Here is a 20,501-nt window from a genome sequence, read left to right as displayed (position 1 = left end):
GTCAAGAGTTACAGAGAACGAGATGAAAATCCTTCAGTGGAAAACTGTCAAAGGGATTGACTTTGGTGTTTTAAAGGTTTAGTTTGGATTTAAGACGCCTAAAAAAAGAATATAAATTTAAGTTAACGCTATTTTTAGAATAGTTTCATCGCTTTACCTTGCTGTCAGACAACATTTTCCAACAGGGAACTGAAGCTGTTATTTATGCTCTCTTCAAAGCCACCAGACTCCATTGACAAAAACAGTAATTTTACCTCACACATTACGCGAGTTGCTGGTCAACCGCTGCCTCAATCGGTTAGTTTGTTTGTGTTATTCTGTGACTTTGGTGAGCTCAAACCGCATTGTGTCGCAAGTATGGTCATGTCGTCTATCTTTATACACAGAATATGGTATAAAACAATAAAGTATGTTGACTTTTTTTGTATACTTGCAGCTCAAACAGTATACTATGATCATAAGTATATAGCATATACTGTATAGAATTAGTATTACATATTATTAGTACTACTGTGTGTTTTAACTAACTTGACCCAGACCTTTTCTGAGCTTGTTGCTGGTGAGACAAATTACAACACATCTACATAAAATAACTCCTGCATCCCAATGAAGCTCCGACTGATATTAAACTGTACAGTAAGAGAAGAGGTGGATTTTCATGGTAACATTCAGACTCTAGCTGTCGGCAGTGCAGGACCAGGATCGATGTGTGAGCACGGACAATGACGATCAGAAACAGAGTATAATAAGGATAAATACAATGGGCGCTTTACAGCCCTCAGGAAACTAATTTACACTCCGGAGAGCGGAGGAGGAACATATCATTGAGGACTATATGGCAGAATCGTTCCCTTGTGGTCTCTTATGGTTCATGAGAGCCCATTATACAGTTAAATTAGTTTTTAAATACATTATTTCAACATATACTCGCGATTCTATGTCATTTACATCACTCACGTGTAAAGGCTCACATGTAATGCAATTACTGTAATCTGACTGCGATATGCTAATGTCATCTATTACTTTACATAAAAATCAGATTACAGATAATGAGAGAAATCGCTCTCACAGCAACAACTGGTGTTAATGTACATAAAGATATGAACGTGACACTGGGAGGTACTGAATGTATTGTTTACTGGATAAATAAATGGAAAGGAAAAAATAATCAAATGAATGTCTGACTAATGTCATGCTAGTTGTAGATGATCATATTTGTACTGTGCTTTGGAGAAAAGTCTCTGCCAAGTGAATTACTGTAAATGTATTACAGGTGATAATTAGTACGTTTTCATTTACATGCATATTAATTAAATTTAGAAGCAAAGTAGCAAGAGATAATCCTTTTTTTTTTATCTTTTTTTGGCATTTTCGCCTTTATTTATGACGCAACGTAAAAATTAAAGTCATAATTTTAGGAGAAAAAAATAACTTGGATATTCTCTGAGATTAACGTGGTAAATTTATGAAAAAAAAAAAATGGGAAGAAAAAAATTATAATAATGGATCAGAACTTTAACCAGTGATTCCTTAAAAAATTGCAGCAATCTTACCTGGAACTTGAAAAAATCATCCTGACCGGCATTCATTATGTTACAAATCTGTGGGAAAAGAGGAATAAGAAGAGATAACAAAGTTGAGGATGATGACATTTGACGAGAGTTGCTGCAATGTATGATTATATAATGTTTATAATACGAATTTAAAACCAAAATTAATCGTAATCTGTAAAGGGGGACATTACAAAAGTAGAGGAAGGTCAGCTTTGGCATGGAGGAGGAAGGACCACATGTTCATATGTTATGTTCAGGAGTTGACAGAGTTTTATTGCCCCAAGGGTGAATCCATTTAAAACCCCTCTTGTGTCGCATCCAAAACCATTAGTGTCAATCTGACATGTCTTTCTCCCTCAATTTATGAAAAGGTGGCTCTGTGGAAGAATGACGTTTTCACCTTCTACATGATGTGGAAGAGGAAAAACGGAGAAGACGAGGGAGGAAAGATGAGTTTGAAAAATGACAAGCGTCAAAGACAATGAAAGGACGGGACGGGAGGAGGACAGACGGGACGAAGCAGAAGGAGGGATGGATGGACGAGCCAGTTATGGAAAGGCACACTGTGATTAATTACAACAGCTGCAGAAATTACAATTATACATCACAGCGGCGTGTGGCTCAACACTTTTCATTTCCACAACGGTGTGCACACTGACAACTGTGTAATAAGGCCTAATGGCGTTCTGCTCGTCTGACCACCCGCAGCTTCCAACGGAGATAGTTTTGTAATAAAGATATTTTAAAGGACACTGGTTTCACACGGACTCCTGCACAGAAGAAAATAAAGTTGTTCTCTAAAAGTCAGAGTGAGAAATGAGGAGGAGGAATTTTGTTCTAAGCTAAAAGTTTTGGTTGAATCCAGCCACTTTTTCAAAACATATTCACAAATGAAACAGTGAACTACCGCTGTGCTGCTTTCACTGAGTTTAACTTCTCACAATCTCAACACTGAAAATTCCTGAAGGACAAACTAATAAATGTTCACTGTTGGACATTTATTCATTGCAGCACAATCTTTCTTAAAGCCATTGATTTCAAGGATCTTAAGGGTACTGTATGCATTATTATTATTATTTATACAATAATATAATCCTAGAGCATCCCTCACTGTATATTCCTCCTTTTAACTGTTGGTGATCTCCACCGTAAAGAACTTGTTGAACTCCCTGCAGGTTGTAATTCTGAACATGCTGGACATGATCAGAGCAACACAGCTCTGTGTTTATGATTAAAATCTGTAAATTCCTCACGCTGACATTTAAGGTCCCGATCAGACCTCGAGTTGGGATTTACGTTCCACTCGTTTGATCAAATCTGCTGTACACTGGCCAAAATAGTTTGTCTAGTACCGTCAGACAGGTTGTTGTTTATTACTTTACTTTTAAGTTTATCACGATCCTGCTGAACAGAGCTGTCAACTGTTCAACCTGCTCGCTAGCCGTTCATTCATTATTCATTCGTTGTTTAATTCATAAATGTTTGGGCTTCAGACTGAGCAGTTGTTGAGGTCACATGTTAAACACCCTCAGCCATCATGTGACCTGCAAAAGTGTCCTTCAGTAACTCACAAAATTGAGAAAGAACAATTAAATATGCTGCAAAACTCTGACTTACAGGAGCCCAACACAGGACAAGAAGTTTACAAATGGGAACTCTATTTTGTGCTCTTAATGAATTAATGAATGTAATGTTATCAGGGGAGAAACTTGTACAAATGTTGCATGAAACTCACAATACTGCCAGATAATTGTGTCATGGTTCTTGTGACGCAAACTGGATTTGAGAGTTTATGCTCATTTCACAATATTGTGTGAGATCTTTTCAAAATTTCAGGGTAAACTTGAAATAAATGAAGAGGAAAAGAGCGAGTAAGAAGAAGAAAAGCTGACACTGACCAGTCCGGTCTCTGCTACGTAGGTTGGTAAACCGCTAATCAGGGCCCAGTGATCTGCCGGAGGACTCCTGCGGATGAACACAACACGATAATAATCATTTAACAACAAACCTGAAAACAAAATAATCATGTCAATGACTTTCCTATTCAGTGTTAATATAAATGTGACTCTCCCAGGGTGAAATAATGTCATGTCAAATCAGTCAAATAAAATAACCCAGCTTTCAATTTACACAGATGAGATTATTCTGCAGTGAAATGTTTGGACCGTAGTTCTCACTGATTACAAGAGCAGCAATGTTGGATAATAGAAAACAAATAAATTATTTTTTAAAAAAAAGCATTTTATTAGTAAACTGTAGATCATGTTTGGTTTTGTGAGGGAGGAAGAGACAACATTAATATCCTGTTGTTATCTCTCTGCTAACATCTCTCCAATCACCTTAAATATGATGCATTTGAGGAATGAATTTCCTTCCTCATAACACATTAGCATTTTTCTTAAAACTCTGATACATGCATTGTTTAGTGGTCAAAAACTCATCCACAGGGTATCTTTAAACTAGATCTCTGTCGTGACTTACGCCAGGACTTTGATGTCCTCCTTGCCGTGCAGGATGTAGTCAATCAGTTTGTAGAAGACAATTTCCTTGAGGAGACACGCAACATAAAAATTAGAGACATTGTGTGAAGAAGATATTTAAAGTAAATAACATACTTTTTAATCGTTGGGCTTGAGGGGGTGAAGGTGTCAAGTATGTTCAAGTCAAAAAGCTCAAGTTCAAGTGAAGTCATGAGTCATTGGTCTTTTTTTAATTTTGGTCAAATCGAGTCTATAGTCATCAAATTTGTGACTCGAGTCCAAGTCATGTGATCCGAGTTCACACCTCTGATGTCATAGAAATCTGGCCACTAGTGTTTGATATCTTGGAAAATTAGAAAACTGCATGTTTCATAGAAATTCTGCCATAGGTTTACCAAAAAGTTACCTCCTCATGGATAAGTGATAGTCAAGGGGACATTTTGACGATGTCGATACAGTACATGAGCAGTAACAGCGTTTGCAGTGTTTAATATGTCCTCACCCTGCCATCTGGAGTTTTGGGTCCATCATATGGGGGAACTTCTCCCATCAGAACTGGCCACAGGTCAAAGAACTCCTGCACACATAGAGAGAGAGAGAAAAGAGATTTAGAGAGGACAACACATCTGATACGGCTGCTTCTGTCATTTCATTATTTAGAAGCACTTACTGTAAATCAAACCCCACCATTCTGCCTGAAAATGCTAATTCCAGCAGCCTCTTAGGAGTGTGTAATATCTTTTGTTCTGTCTTCACAAAGTGGCCAGTTTCTAAAACACAGGCTCAAAGCTGAGCTACTAGTTTTGTTTATTTTTAAGTGTTGTTTTTTTCATGAAACCCAGTGTTGTTACCAGACAGCCATCTGTGTAGACAGACAACATGTGTTTGTTCTCAGATAGCAGGTGTTAGGAATCAACTGGCAGCTGCTTGTAATTAGATGACAGCCACAGCCAATAAGTAGTATTTATGACAACATGTTAATATGAGGGGATCGTAAGACGCTGATCAGAAGATGGTTTTAAGTGTTACTTCTTTAATTGACACGAGGGATTGAAGCGAGAAGAAAACTAGCGCAGATTAAGCAAAGAAACCCCCACAGGAGGTTCTGAAAATATCTCTTCCCAAAGGAGGAAAAACAGAAACAGATCTCATCAACACTCAGCTGGGATGAGAATGGTACAAACAAAGCAGGGCAAAATTAATAAGCAATGGATGCACACGTTCCTTTTTTTACCAGGATGTCAAGGTTACTTGTAGCTCATGCTAAATGTAAAGTTTTAGGATTTTCTGAAACCAAACACTGTTGCTGAAGTGAAGCTTCTTAAAGACCAAAATCAAGCCCTGATTCTAGATAATTGCTCCCCAATCTGCTTTTACATTAAAGTTTAAGTAGTTTGACTACTTAAACATAATTTAGGTGACCTTACAGATGTGTGAATGAGTGGGTAAATATGCATGGAGATGTAACAGTATGGGTACATCTTAAGCAGGCAATGCTATGTTAGGTTGACATGTTGATTTTACGTATTACCAGTTGCCCTTAATTTCATTTGTTTTAAGATATACAATTATTCTGTTATCTATATGTATGTACTTTATTAAATTATTGTTATTTATTTTATTAATTTATCATGATTTTGATTTTATATCATTATTTTTGAGTGTCTCGCTAAAGTTTTAAAGAACATGTACATCAATTTGATAACACAAAGTCACTTTGTAAACCTGTTTAAATTTCTATCAAATCAAATTCACAGACATCCCGCCTCCTTCTGATATAAAACGATTATCTGCTGTCAAATAAATGAGTTACGCTGCGGTGACGTCGTATCATTAGGTGATGTTAGCAGACTACCGAGACCACATCAGATCTGACAGTGACCACAGTAAATTGCCAATAACAGGCAAAAATATAATATTTTCGAATGGGTATGAATGACAAATGTGTCAGTCGGTAAAAGATGCAATGTCAAGCACCACTTCACCAAGTCCAGATCAACTTTTCATGGGACTTTCCGGCTGGTAGCAGTCTACGAACAGAGAAGATAAAGGAGCTAAAAACAACGCTTAAAAGACAGTAAACAGTCTCTGTTCACCAAACTGACGAAGAACCAACGCAGCAACAGAGGATACGTTTAGTGGTGCACATCCTAACGAAACACAGAAAGCCCTTCGCCTATGGCAGGGTTATAAGAGAGGCGATGACTGCTGTGGCTGAAAAGTTATTAAAGGACCATAAAAGTAAGACGGAAATTATGTCTGCTATTGGCGATGTACAATTAAGTGCTATGAGGAGCTCTCGGCCACTTCCATTATGTCAAATTATGTCTCAGAGGAAAAAAGGTTGGAGACCCCTGCTCTAAAAAGAAAAACATTAATCCGTAATACTGTATCATCATATGTGCAGATTGTTGAATACAAATGTGGTTATTAAAACATGTAGGTGACCTGTTGCCTAAACCTGGAAATGAGTGTTTGAGGAAACCTGACAATCTAAAACAGTGTAGCAGAGATAGGGATAGTGCTGCTTGCTGAGCTCTTTATGAATTGTTTTGTTTGTTTTCTATCTTATCCCTGGCTCTGGGTGTGTATCCATGGTAACCCACCTTGGTCTTGGTCATGTCCAGCAGACCCACAGAGTAGCGGTCACAGTTGAGGAAAGCTCTGACTGTGTACAAGGCTTTGTGGAACTGCCTCTCTATGTCCGTCAGCTCTTCAAACACCTTGCTGGCCGACCACAGCAGCACCTGAACAACAGAGTCGAATATGACACAAAACAGATCAGAGTTCATAGAAATCCTCCTCCTATCTAACTGCTTCTTGTTCTTGTTTCCAACATATTTTTGATGCAACTTGTCAAATACACCAGTCGGTTATATGACTCTCTTTCCATCTTTATTTCCGTCTTCCTTTGTACCAAATATGTATGTCATCATAGCTGAGCCTGAGAGGAAAAAAAGGTTTATACTCAAATTAAATCTTAAGGCGAGACACTACAGGCAAAAACATATTTTTTTTCATGCACTGGTCAATTTTGCTTCCATAACATACAGTATGTGTGTGGAAAGAAAACATCCTAAATACACATGTAGGTGTTTATTTTACTACTTTGTCTATTTGCATCTGTAGATTTCTCCTGGATTCACCAAAAGTTAGCATTAGATAATGCCTCATTTGCATGTTTAAACATAACATTTCAGAAAACGTGTAATAAAAAAAAAAAATTGTCTTAAGTCAATAATCAACTGGGAAAGTTTCATGGTGATATCTATAAGTTAAAAACATTACCCTATTCACATGTAGAGTCTTCAAAATGTAGTGAATTTAACAATCTATATCTTTAAAGGTCATTTTCGAAATATTAGTTTTTTTCTCATACAATACACTTACATGCACCAAACTTTCCAGTTTCATTCCTTTCAATATTGTGAATGTGATTACAGAGGGGTTTGTTCATATCATTCATTGCCTGATTTATAGAACATTTTATTCCTAAAACATGGCGAAAATAGATTTTTTTTTTATAGCTAATGACAGTATCTTCTGATTTATGGAGTGACAAAAAGAGATATCCCAAAAAAAAAAACATCTGTAAAAACCTTTGACTCTAATATGTCAACAAAGTGAAACAATAATTTTGAACCAGGCTTTATCCAATGTTCAGATTTCTGCTCTGGAAATGTGTGCAAATTAACACGTATTTAATAAGATAATGCCTCATTTGCATATTTAAACATACCATTTCAGAAAACTTGTAATACAAAAAGTAACTGTCTTAATGTAAGTGATCAACTGGGGAAGTTTCACAGTGATATCTATTAGTTAAAAATTGTATCCTATTCACCTGTAGTGTCTCTCCACAGCTAATTCAGTTGCCAAAGCAAAGAGTATATGAAGTAGTGCACGCTCTGCAGTCTCACCTGTCCCCTCCTGGTCTCACAGTTGTGCAGGTAGCTCAGGTGGAAAACTCTCAGGACCAGGTTGGCAAAGTTGAAATACTTGTTTAGAGTCTGGAAGAAAACAGCACACACTTTTACATCAGACTGAGAAATGGATGTGGTTACCTCTCCAGAACATAACTGCTTCCTTTATCCTCAATAAGCCTGTGTGTGAGTAGGTTTACATATCTGTGTGTGCTGGACACACTGTTATTACCATTACAATATTCAGTTTTATATAATATGTTAGGAACTTTTACCTTTGTGCCATCAGTCAGAGCAGGTGACACTTTTCAAATGGCAGACGCATCATTTCTGAGTCAAAGCTTGCCAATAGTTATATGGTTCAAACTGCCGTGTTTGACAGGTGATATTAAACCAAAAGGTAACATCGTCTCGTCTTTCTTGACAAAGAAAATGAATCATTTCTGTGTGGTGTTTGGACTTTGTGCCACAGAGACATTGTGATTACACTTCACATCACTTTTTCATTGTTTTGGCACGAAGGGATTGGCAAAGATTTTTCAGTTTGTTGTGACTCTTTCATCACGGACCGGTGGCCAAGCCCTTTGCACCCACTGGAAATCTCTCCGTCCAAACGTACTAGGACAGGTTTCCCTTAGTGGAAAAATGTTCTCCTTTCAGCTTTCAGAAAGTTAAATTGTTAGTTATGATTTGTAAAGCTTTCAATTTGTGTAGCAATACATCAGCTGAGTTTATGAGACAGCTGCTGCTGCAGGCCAGAGCAGCAGGAAGGCTGATTGTTTGATGTAAATACAATTCACATCAGTTGTTATTTCAGTCAGTTATAAAACATGGACTTAATGCTGTTTGTTTTTGGCTTATAACTCCTTAAGATGAATCCATCAATATAGTGCATGCCCATTTCTGACCAAACAGTCAGAATTCATTTAATATGGTCCATATATACAAGAACATGATCAATTAAATTATGGATAATTCAGTGGTTAGGAGTCACAATTCATCTCTAATATTCCAAGATAAAATGTAGATATTCTGCAAAAACCCTGGGTGCCAACAGACAGTATATAAGAAGTGGATGCAGTCACCGTAACGTCACCCATTGGTTTGTGGACTTTTTTTGGAGCCAGAAGTGACCGTATTTGGACAAGAAGGTGCAGCTTAGGAGGAGAAAGGCCCAGCGGAGCCAGGTACCATTAACATAGCAAAGGTAGCTAAGTTACCAGCTATTGCTAGCTAAATAGCTGGGGTAGCAAGGTGCATCCATAATTCATGTTAATTGCGATATACTGTATATTGGACATTGCTACGCCTTTATCCTGATTGAAAGGTCGTCGTGGTAGCGACCTGTCAATCACAATGTAGCCACGCCCTAAAGCATCCTCTGCTTTATGGTCTATTTGACTCTAAATGGGACCATAATTTACTAAATGAACATCATGCTGTATTGAAGAAGACTTGAAACTAGAGATTGAGACCATAAACTCATGTTTACAATGTTTACTGAGGTAATAAATCAAGTGAGAAGTAGGCTCATTTTCTCATAGACTTCTATACAATCAGACTTCTTTAGCAACGAGAGGAGTCGCCCCCTGCTGGCTATTAGAAAGAATGCAGGTTTAAGGCAATTCATTCATCACTGGCTTCACTTTTCAGAACCTGGAGTTGCCCACTTCACCCAACTAAATATAATTGAAATGTTTGCTTGCGCTTCAACTCATAAACTTTGTCTTTACCCGTCGGCCAACGTCATATTCTTGAAAGCGCCGGATCAGTACTGCACATGTGCAACTCTCAACAGATATGAGAAAGGAGCGAGATGACTCACTCCTTAGCTACTTCCATTATCAGTTCTGGAAAAAAAATGATGTGTTTAATTATCTTTTACCGCCAGCCCGTTTAAGGCACTTCCGCATTGGCTTTACTTATCAAACCCGGAGGTTGCTGCCTGGTGCCGACAGCCAATCAGCAAGATTCTCTGTATCACTATGTGTATTTTCACATCTGGATCCAAATGCAGATTATAAATGTGTATAACTTCAAAGTGGGAGGATATTTCAACCAATAGACTCTCTGAGTGATTCCTAGTTTACTGTTTGTCATCAGCATGTCATCATACTTGGAGCAAATCAGCACACTTAACAACGGGCACTGATGAAGCAGGAACATACAGCAGATTCGTTGCAAAAGCAAAGGAGTAGGGACAGAACTGACACTGAACAACCGAAGCTGCATCTATGTCATATAGTTTTATGTGGCTTTTATAACAGACCTCATAAACGAATATTGTAAAGTTTGGCAGACTGAGTTTCATTGTTTTGGATCGCTGTCTGGTCAGGCAGCCAGTTACTGACAGAGACAGTTACGAGAAGAAACGTAAAACATGACAAAAGTAAGTACAGGGAAAATACATGAAAGCTGAGGGGGATGTATTTTGTTCCTGTGCTGGTTTCTTGTTTTGAACTGGTTTGAAAAGAGCTCTATAAAGCTGAAAATAGTGACTGAACCACTAAAATAAAAGTGTGCAGAGGGTGAATTTCCTGGACAGACAGTGTTAGACGTTACCTCTTCATCCTTCTCAGTGAAGCATGGCCCGTCCAACTTGTTGATGGCCATCATGACGGCCACCATGTCTTTACCGTTCATGATGGGGATGGCGAGGACGCTCTTGGTCTTGTACTCGGTCAGCTCGTCCACAAACTCACTGTAATGAGGGCTCTATAAAGAGAAGGGACGGAGAGAGGGAGAGTATTTGTGTTTAATTGCCCGCTCTTTGCCCCGGCATCCTTCAAAACCTCCGGACTCAGCTTTGATGAACACACCACTTCCATCCACAAACGCTGCGAGCAAAGGCTTTCCATTATCTACAAACTCAGGGCCCTCTCTGCTGCTCTCCACCTACTGCTCCTCCCGTGCAGCAGGGGTCATCAATTGTGATCCTCCAGGGGTGAAACGGAGGAAGACCGGCTCATTAACTGCCAAGAAGGAATAAAAACCTACAGAGAGAGAAACCTCGAGGGGACCAGAGTTGAAAAATAAACTTGTCACTATTCTGCTGGACAAAGTTGAAACTGTTCCAAACACCGAAACATATCTTTGGGATTGCTGTACCTCAGTTTATTGTCATTTATCGGTTGACCCTTTACCAACCTCACACTCCCCCACAGGAAAAATCTGTGCATCTGATTTGAACAGTCCTCATTCTGCACCACAAACAAAATTAGTAAATCATCCTTTTTTCTGCCGTAAAGAGGACCTATTATGCTTTTGTGCTTTTCCCCTTTCCTTTAGTGTGTTTTATAGTTTTTGTGCATGTAAAAGGTCTGCAAAGTTACCAAGCCCATGCCAAAGGGAGTAACTCTCCCACAGAATCACTGCTCCTGAACTGCCTGAAACGCCTCGCTTGAAGTCCCACCTTTTCTTCTGTAACGTTGTAAGTAACACACTCAGCCCAGTGGCTCATTTGGCATGCCCTCAGAGAAAGCTAGTTAGAGCGGACTCCAAAGAGTTCGATTCGGTTGACCAATCACAACAGTGGGCCAGCTGAAGACTGGGCATTTCAGCCGGTATGAGAAAAAGTAAAGCATTTTTTGAACATTAAATCATGTAAATATGTTCTAGTAGAAACACAAAACACAAGTATCTAAACACCTACAATTAGCATACTAGGTCCTCTTTAAGTGTGGCAGTGGTCCAGGAAATGAGGGGGAAAATCACTATGAGGGAGACAACGCTGATCCTGGATCAGTACCAAACAGTAGCTGATTCAACTGCAGCCGTTACAGCCGCTTACGAATAAACCTGTTCCAGCAGTTTGACAGCTTGTTACTGGGTGACCTTTGACCCCCTAAAGTCCAGAGAAGTCTTCATCCTGCTTGTTATCCTCAGCAGAAGCTTTGCCTTGACCTTTGCCCCGCAGCTCGACACTTCAGAAACATAATCTAAGCACAAGTTGTATTTTCATACAAAAACACAACACAAATTTATATACATTATTCATATATACAGATCTTTATTGTTTAACTCTTCCAGCTGTGTTTTAATGGTAATGGCCATGTAGGACACTCACACAGAGAAACTCTACAGTATCTGGTTAGACCTGTAATATGAGTCACTGTAAGCCATTTTATATTTGTTAAATAAATATAAATGAGCATTGAGATGAGATGTTTTGTCTCCCTTCCATGAATTGCAAGATTAACTTGTAAATTATTAATAAATGCAAATAAATATATGTATCCAAATAATACATATATACCAATGTAATAAATATGTAAATAACTTAATATTAATTCTGTAAAGAAACATCAATACATAAACTTCCTCCCTGGTGAATTTAGCTTCTCTGGTTATGACATAGTAGGTGGATTTCAGGGTGTCTCTGCTCTCTATAGGAATTAATGTCAATAAAAAGGAAATATAGGGGTTATTTGCTCAGGCTGTATTCACCATGTCATATGGAGATGGACATTAACCTTTTACCAAATCATAAGCAGCCATGATCTATTTGTTCATCCATGCATTCATTTGCCAAATAAAGGTACTTTGAACATTCGAGTCGACAATGTGGGCTGTGTGCTGCCACTAATTTATTAAAGAAATGTTTTCCCACAAAGTAACTGCTAGCTGGCAAAAACTAGCAGAAGGTGCTAAAGTAATAGTGTGTGGTGTGGCGGTATCTAGCGGTGAGATTGCAGATTACAACTTTTCCTGTGTGACAAGCGTGTCGGATTGCTACGGTGGCCGACGCAAAAACGTGAATGGCTCTCTCTAGAGCCAGTTGTTGTAAGAGTAGAGTACGTACAGTGTGTGTGTGTGTGTGTATGTGGGAAGTGAGTGGTGAAGCAAGAGAGAGAGAGCGGCGGCGACATCAGAGAGTGGCGTTATCAACTCCGGCCCAAGCAAGAAAAGTTAATAGAGTTTGGTTTGTCCGTTCTGAGCTACTGTAGACACATGGAGGAGCAACATGACAGACTCTGTGAAGAGGACCCGCTCCCTATGTAGATATAAACGGCTCATTCTAAGGTAACGAAAACACAACAATTCTTATTATCAGGTTATTAAACAATAAAGAAAAACATACTTATTAATATGATATTCCATTGCTGCCAATGGATCCCCCGAAATGTTACAGACTGGTCCTTAAAAATTTATGATTTTTATATTGAAATTGTGCAAAACTGTCCAAAATTCCAGAAATTAACTTCCCTGGAAATTTACCAGACATTTTTGGACCCTTTGCAACCCCTACTCTGCTCCACCAAAGAAAAATAAATACATTGAAACACAATGCAACAGATTGAAGGTGTGTTATCATTGTGCTGAGTCTGTGAAAATGGCTCAGAGCCTGTGTGACCTCTGGGAGTAATCTGGGATCGCTCTAATTCAGGACAGATTAACCGGCTTCATCTGCAGCCTCCCCCACCCCACCGACACACTCCACCTTCCTCAACACATATACACACCTCGATTAACCACACCTCAAATACCAGTCACAGTTATGAGTTTTTTAAATGTGGGATTATTAAATTCACTTTGAAGGAGGCTGGGACAGAAGAAGGGGGGAGAAATGAGGCCAGCTGTTTCTCACTACATAATCCCAGTGACACATAATCCCCACCTTCCATTTGCAAGAATCCTGACTGGTTGACCGGCCTGCACTGGATTGGACTGGGATGGAAATAGAGCACATGTGAGACAGTGATTCCCAGTCTGCATTACTCTGAAAGGCCATACTTAGTGCATTAGCATCATAAAGCCGACCAATTATATGGAAACATTAGCTGCTCCTTCGCTGCGACTAGGGAGGCTGCGGAGGCTTTGATATCGTTCCAGTTGCCACATTTCCCATCATGCTTTCATGTGTTTGTGTGAGGCTGCGGCGTGACGGACGGAGGCGCGATGATGTTTGTTCTGCGGCGGCTCACGGTGAAGGCACAACAGGCCCGGCCTGGCAGCAGAACCAATAAAAAACCAAACGGGAACGATCAAACCGGGTCTGTTTTGTTCGTACATCAGCAGCTGAGCTCTCTAATCTCCCATGAAACGAAGTGATTGAACTGATACAGAGGAGGGCTTGTAATCCATCAGTTATGCGGAGTGGGCTGCTGCCTTATTAAGTGTAAATGTCACAATAGCGGTTGAGGCAGGAATGAGGGGGTGGACGGGAAGTTCGTGGACCTGCAGCAGCAGCGTGGCAAACTTGAGGTGTACGTGGGAATAAGCTTGCCAGCCATTTTCAAATGTCAAAGGTATTGGCTTTAATGAGATTGAGCTGGCTTTGGTTGGAGGGAATTAGTGGAGGGGACACTGTGGTTTCATGTCGCCATCTGGTGGTCAAACGGAGACAAAGCAACTGTAGACCTCCCTGGCAGAACAGAGATCTGAATGTTTACTGAGTTATAATCATATTTGCACAAGAGATTATTTACATTTTCTTCCTCTTTTAAATCTTTCTGGCCATGAATCAATTACACAAATAATCAGGTTTAGATTTTGTGGAAGTCAACAAGTAGAACAACAGAGGGTAAAAGGGTTTTATTCTCAGTGGGACCAACCACATTAAAAATGTATACACCATTTAATTAACTTTGGACCGAGGGGGGAGTTTGCCTTAAATTAAATAGAGAATTGTTTCATGGTTTAGTTTTTCTAGATGTAATTGTGGATGTTAATGTTTAATGTTTGTACTGTGAGCAACAGGGAGTAAAAGTGAGGGACAAATGAATACATATTTACTGTTTATATGTCAATTAAATGTATGTGAGGGTGGTTTAGGGGTGCACCTAAGAATTAGTTGGTAACACCTTATAATAACCATCACTTATAAATGCTAAATTGATAGTCAATTAAATTTAGTTAATAGATATTTCACTGTTAACAATGAAATGATAATTAATAATGTTTACTAATTATTAGTAAGGCTATAATTTCTGTTAATTCATCATTAATTTGTGTAATATGAAATAATTAGTTTATAATTTATTGTACATAGCTGATAAGAGATGATTACATTCTGATTACATTAGTAAACTATTTATTAACAGTTTATTGTTGTACACATTATAACATTTTATATACTATATTAAGTATTTGTTAGTGATTGATTGTTAGTGAAACCTTTAAGAAATCGTTTGTAAAACATCTATAAACATTACATAGATAGATGGACCAGAAACCTATTATCAACAAAACAAACAAAGTATTTATTAACCATTTAATAAGGTATTATAATCACCACCTGTTTATAATAGCCATCCAAATAATGTTTATAGACTGTTTACAAGCCAATTATTAATCATTAACAAGGTGTTATAAATATATATCTATGTAATGTCTATAGATATTTTTCAAACAATCACTTAAAGGTTTACAAATGAACTTGTAATCATTAACAAATACGTATATATACAGTATATAGTATATCAAATGTTTTAATATGTGCAACAATAAATGTTAAAATAACAATCGAAAATTATAGCATTACAAATAATTAGTAAACATGATTAATTATCATTTAGTTGTTTGTCAACAGTAAAATAACTATTTACTAAGTTTAATTAACTATAAATGATGGTTATTATAAAGTTTTACCGATTATTTTCTTGATTAATCGATTAGTTGTTTGGTCTATAAAATGTCAGAAAATGGTGAAACATATTGAGATGACTTCCTCAAATGTCTTGTTTTGTCCACTACTCAAATATAAGAGTTGATATTCAGTTTCCGATCATATAGGAGTAAAGAAACCAGAAAAAAAGTACATTTAAGAAGCTGAAATCAGAGAATTTTGACTTTTTTTCCTTAAAAAAATACTAAAACCGATTAATCAATTATCAAAATAGTAGTCGGTTAATTTAATAGTTGAAAACTAATTAATTAATTGTTGCAGCTCTAATGTGGTTCTGATGTCCACGTCAGTTCCACATTAAACAAACAAACATTAGTCATGTGTTTTTACCTGAGACGCATCAGAAATGTTGACCATCTTCTTGCTGGACGCCACGTGGCCCACGATGCCCATATCCAACGGGTACACAATCTCACTGTCGGGCTGCACCAGGCAGTCGTCATACACTGAATCTTTACTGACATTAAATAACCTGGAGGTAAAGATAAACAAATTAAATTATAATGCACTTTTAACTCAAACAGGTAATCTCAAAGTCAAAAAACTTAGTCACTAGAGAAAGGAAAAGCAAATTACTCTTATCAAGGTGCCCTCGAGCAAGGCAACTACATTGTAAATCACAACTGGAGCTGGTTGTAGTGGGCTCCTACCGGGGGCATGATGAACATGTGTAACCAAGAGTACAAAAAAAAGAGAAATACTCAGCCAACATTTCCTTATTTAATTAAGTTAAATGTGAGTGTCTGGAAAAATATGAATGTGAAGCAGCGTGCTGGTGAAAAACAGCCTCTGCGTTCATTCAATATGGCTCCCTGAAGGATTGTAAGCAATGAGCTCCAAGCTGGCGAAGTGACAGAAGTGTTTCCTCACCAGGTGATGATTAGGTGGAGGAAATGCAAATAGAAACAGGAAGCTGTTTGAATTTAAAACAGTACGGTAGACTAGCAGTGTGGAGTTCTGCAAGGTAAATGGATCAAGACATTTAAATTAAACTCTGACGACCCCAGTTTCCAACTCATCTATTAGTTTTCTACAAGACAGAAAACAAATACCTTCTGTTAGTTAATCTGGATTTTTGTTCAAAATGTTTACTTTACAAAGCAAAACTGTTAAATTTTCGTAAAACAACATGTAAACATGTGTGTCAGTCACATATGAAATATGATCTTTTTTACACCGAAACATATTTTCTGTTTCTTTTTGTTGTTGTGATGTTTGCACACTCGTTAGTTTTATTCTATCGTCATAGTATTATACTCATATTGCTTATATTTTTGTACGTATATTGCTCAGATTATGCACCATTTGAGGTTGACGCAACTGCAAATTTGTTATGCTTGCATAATAACAATAAAGTTCTTGATTGATTGATCACATCTTTAAAGCTTCTATTGAGGTTTTCGAATGAAGCTTTGCATGTCTGTTGTCATATTTTATGATATCATCACCATAAATATAATCCTCAATTCGAAGTGATTTATCGGAGTAAATGAGTTTTTTTTTTATTAAATCAACTTAATGAATATAATTTTTCATTGCGTGCCTCCATTTGTGTGCGTCAAGCAGGACAGAAAATAGTTTTTTGACCACAGTGAAAATGTCGTTTTTGAAAGGCTGAACGGCAACAAATATGGATTGAAGCAGAATATTTCGTTAGATAAAAACATGTTGTTAATTTTGGAAATAATTACATCAACTTTTTTCAATACATTTTGACTTTTGGACGATCAGCCTGAGCATTAAGACCACAGGGTATAACACATGCGCAGTGTGACTGATGACGCGTGACCCCGCCTCCTTCTTCGAGCAGAGAGATAGGGGTGTGGATGTGTGTAAGGGAGTTGCTGGCCGTCCGCGGTGAAAAGGAAAAAAACGGTAGATGACGGGATGAGAAACAACGTAGTGTGACGTTATACAAACATAACAAGGCTGTTGAACGAAAGAGGCATCCGCCGATACGTTACACGAAACACACCGTGTTTATAATAAGCCGACCACCTCACGGTACCGCCAGCTGTGAGCTGTGATCATTTTTTAAAGTCAGGCACCTTGGCGGAGGTTTCTAGTTAGAAATGTTTTGATCACACGAGTCGGAAACAATCCTCCGCAGCCCCCACTGGAACCTAATTCTACTAACAGTACAATAGTATAATACTAATAATATTAGTGTAGCCTAATCTTTATCTGCAACTGTGCAGAAAATACATCCGATTGTTGATTTAGAATTTGAATGTCAACGTTATGAATGAAGCTTCGAAGCTTTAGCTACTTTTTAAACTGTAAAAGAAACCCCCAGTCACCTGGTTGCCAGCTCGGCCACTCCGTTCCTCTGCCGGTACATGAAGAGACTCATGCGGTCGGCCCTCATTATGAAGCTGAGGTGTCTCATGAGGTTGAAGACGGACTTCTCCATCTGCAGGTTGTCCTGGATGTCCCGCATCAGGTCAAAGAGCACCTCACTCTCCTCCACCGTCGTCAGCTCGTGGTATTTGCTGATGTCCATCCCGGTCTTCCGGTTGCTGTCCAGCAGGTCTGAGATGACCTTGGGCCGGAAGTTGCTGTCGTAGTACTGCTTGGCGAACTGCGGGTTAGCATCCAGGAACTTCTCTGCTGCCGCTGCGTCCACCATGGCTGCTGCTGCTGACAGAGAACAAGTTGAAACAGATGGTATTCGTGCTTAGTAATGCTCTTCATTTAGCACCGGTTTGGTCTCAAACAACTCCTGTGAAAAATATCTGACTCTTTAACCACTAGAGATTCCACTTTCTTCACCATCTAGTCGCTAACTTTGTCCTCTGTTGTTCGGTGCTGGGCAGGTAGTGTACAGTGGGTTTTATTGGTTGGTTGCTGAAAGCAGAGCTCTGAACCATACAGTCAATGTGCTGTAAAACCAAACCAATGAGATAAAACGATGTTAAGAAGCTCAGTGGAGCTGCAGAGTTGGATCGATAATTCTCTGTGGGTTTGTCACTAAAGGCGAGCCCTTTCCCATAACAGGCAGACATACTAGCCTGTACAGTGCCCTCTTAGTGAATAAGCAAAACATGCTGTGAAACAATGTCTTCGCTGTTTATCCTCTTGATCTTTCACTCAAAATATTCACTGTATGTTTATACTTTTATTCAATTTAGGCTGTCTACATGAACCATTAATAACCTGTGATTTAATAGCAGATGATAATCTGTTATTGTCCGTCTCTGATCACTCTGACAAACTCCCTTTCCTTAGCATCTACTGTATCTTTCATGTCTCTATCAGCACTTCTCTTATCATACATGAGCATTATCAGCCTATATAAATATTGTTCTGCTATTCAGAAATGTATGCTCATTCTATTATTACGTAAAATATGAAAAACATTTTGGTTGTGATAAAAGCAAAGTGGGTGTCATCTCCTTAAATCATCTCAATATCAATGTAAAGGCCAAATTATTCCTGGCAATTGATTTAACCTGCTAGTACTGCAGATCAAGTTTGTGATAATCGGTGATTATCTCTCTTGTTACTGTATATAGTCCCTTCCTTGTCCATGGTATTTCATATAGAAGTTCATCAATGACATTGTGATAATAATAGAATCATATAGATTATTTTAATAAACAGTCCTACCTGTTAAAGTCCTTGTATCGTCTCCAGGAAAGTGTGTAATCCCTCTGTCCTGCTAACCAAATCTGCAGGTGTCTGAGAAAAGAAAGGGGATTACCAGGATGGTTTTAAATGGTCATGTGTGGACATAAGCCTGCATCCAATTACAACACTGGGATTACGATACCTTCCCATGTTTAATAACACAACCTGGGATTTCTTTCTCTGTCTCACTGCAAGACACCCTTAGCTCGTATGGGTTCTAGTGCAATGTCAAGAACATGAGTACTCATGGTATATAAACTATTGCCTTGAAATATTCTGTTCATTTGCCACATATTAACTTGTTTAGTCTTTTGGTAGATGCCTCCACCCGAAAAACTTATGAGGAGTACCGGATAAACACATTTTTAAATGGATGTAGTTTTAGTTATACACCAATTGGCTAAACAATTGGCTAGAAAAAGTGTGATTTGTTGGTTCCGCCTATTGAGGTTGTTACATAATAATACCAGAGGCATTTACCACTCTAAGGGTAACAAGTTGTCAGAGTCAACAAGTGTGAATTTGTCCGTCAAAACTTCACAAACAACTCCTGCAACACTGTCCAGTTCCTTTCCTATCCATACATTATGCAAATGTAAGCAGCTTATCACGAAAGTGACACACAGAAGCTGTGTATACACTAGCGGTAATACACCATATATACCATAAAATAAGAGTTTGGACCATATGGAGGAGAACTTTATTACATGAGTCACTGGAGAAATTTAAATCGGTGTTTTGATCATTTTCAACTTTAGTAAAAACAGATACCGCTACCGGATCGGATATCGGGCCAATATTGACTCAAATAGTTGGATCAGATATCGGAGATAATGGCGCCGATCTATTAAATCCAGTTCTATGTTCATATACTATATAAATTATGTACTGGAATTTCAATTCCTGTTTAAGTTTTGACTAATTTGTTGCTGCATTAAAAAGGTTTACATTTGAGTTGCAAATCCTGTTAATTCTGAAGATTTTTTTTCCAAGTTGCTGTTTTACGATTTATTATTTTAATAATAAATAACAATTTGTTAAATGTATATCTATGTATTTATTTGTTACATTTGTTTTACAAAGTTAGGAAAGCGATGTTTAAGTCAGGCCTGATGTTGCCTTACACATACAAGAATGATCCCAGTCACTTCCACACAGTGAAGCATACAGCTTATTAATTAAACACTGCTATCGGATCGGTACTCGGTATCAACCGATACCCAAAGCCCAGGTATCGCTATCGGGACTGAAAAAGTAGGATTGGTACATCATTATTTTCAACCTTTGC

General features: G+C 38.2%; 1 protein-coding gene across 4 annotated transcripts in view; it reads right to left on the bottom strand.

The window, feature by feature from the left end:
* Nucleotides 1-20,501, bottom strand: part of pde6a (phosphodiesterase 6A, cGMP-specific, rod, alpha) — a 221,754-nt gene that overhangs the window by 19,039 nt on the left and 182,214 nt on the right. Inside the window, exons 3-12 of one of the 4 annotated variants that reach the window (XM_074649017.1) lie at nt 19,193-19,264; nt 17,884-18,223; nt 15,914-16,055; nt 10,519-10,671; nt 7,954-8,043; nt 6,640-6,780; nt 4,536-4,610; nt 4,035-4,099; nt 3,452-3,518; nt 1,554-1,601 (exon numbers count right to left, since the gene is read on the bottom strand). In XM_074649017.1, the coding sequence (XP_074505118.1) occupies nt 1,554-1,601; nt 3,452-3,518; nt 4,035-4,099; nt 4,536-4,610; nt 6,640-6,780; nt 7,954-8,043; nt 10,519-10,671; nt 15,914-16,055; nt 17,884-18,212 (1,110 nt within the window). In that variant the 5' untranslated portion in view covers nt 18,213-18,223; nt 19,193-19,264. Of the gene's footprint in view, nt 1-1,553; nt 1,602-3,451; nt 3,519-4,034; nt 4,100-4,535; nt 4,611-4,703; nt 4,897-6,639; nt 6,781-7,953; nt 8,044-10,518; nt 10,672-15,913; nt 16,056-17,883; nt 18,224-19,192; nt 19,265-20,501 lie in introns of those variants that run through there. The other 3 variants (XM_074649016.1, XM_074649018.1, XM_074649019.1) reach the window with 3 other exon arrangements.

The sequence above is a fragment of the Sebastes fasciatus genome, chromosome 10 (assembly GCF_043250625.1).
Source record: "Sebastes fasciatus isolate fSebFas1 chromosome 10, fSebFas1.pri, whole genome shotgun sequence".
In the NCBI taxonomy this organism is placed as follows: Eukaryota; Metazoa; Chordata; class Actinopteri; order Perciformes; family Sebastidae; genus Sebastes; species Sebastes fasciatus.
This window is presented reverse-complemented; position numbering and strand designations above follow the sequence as displayed.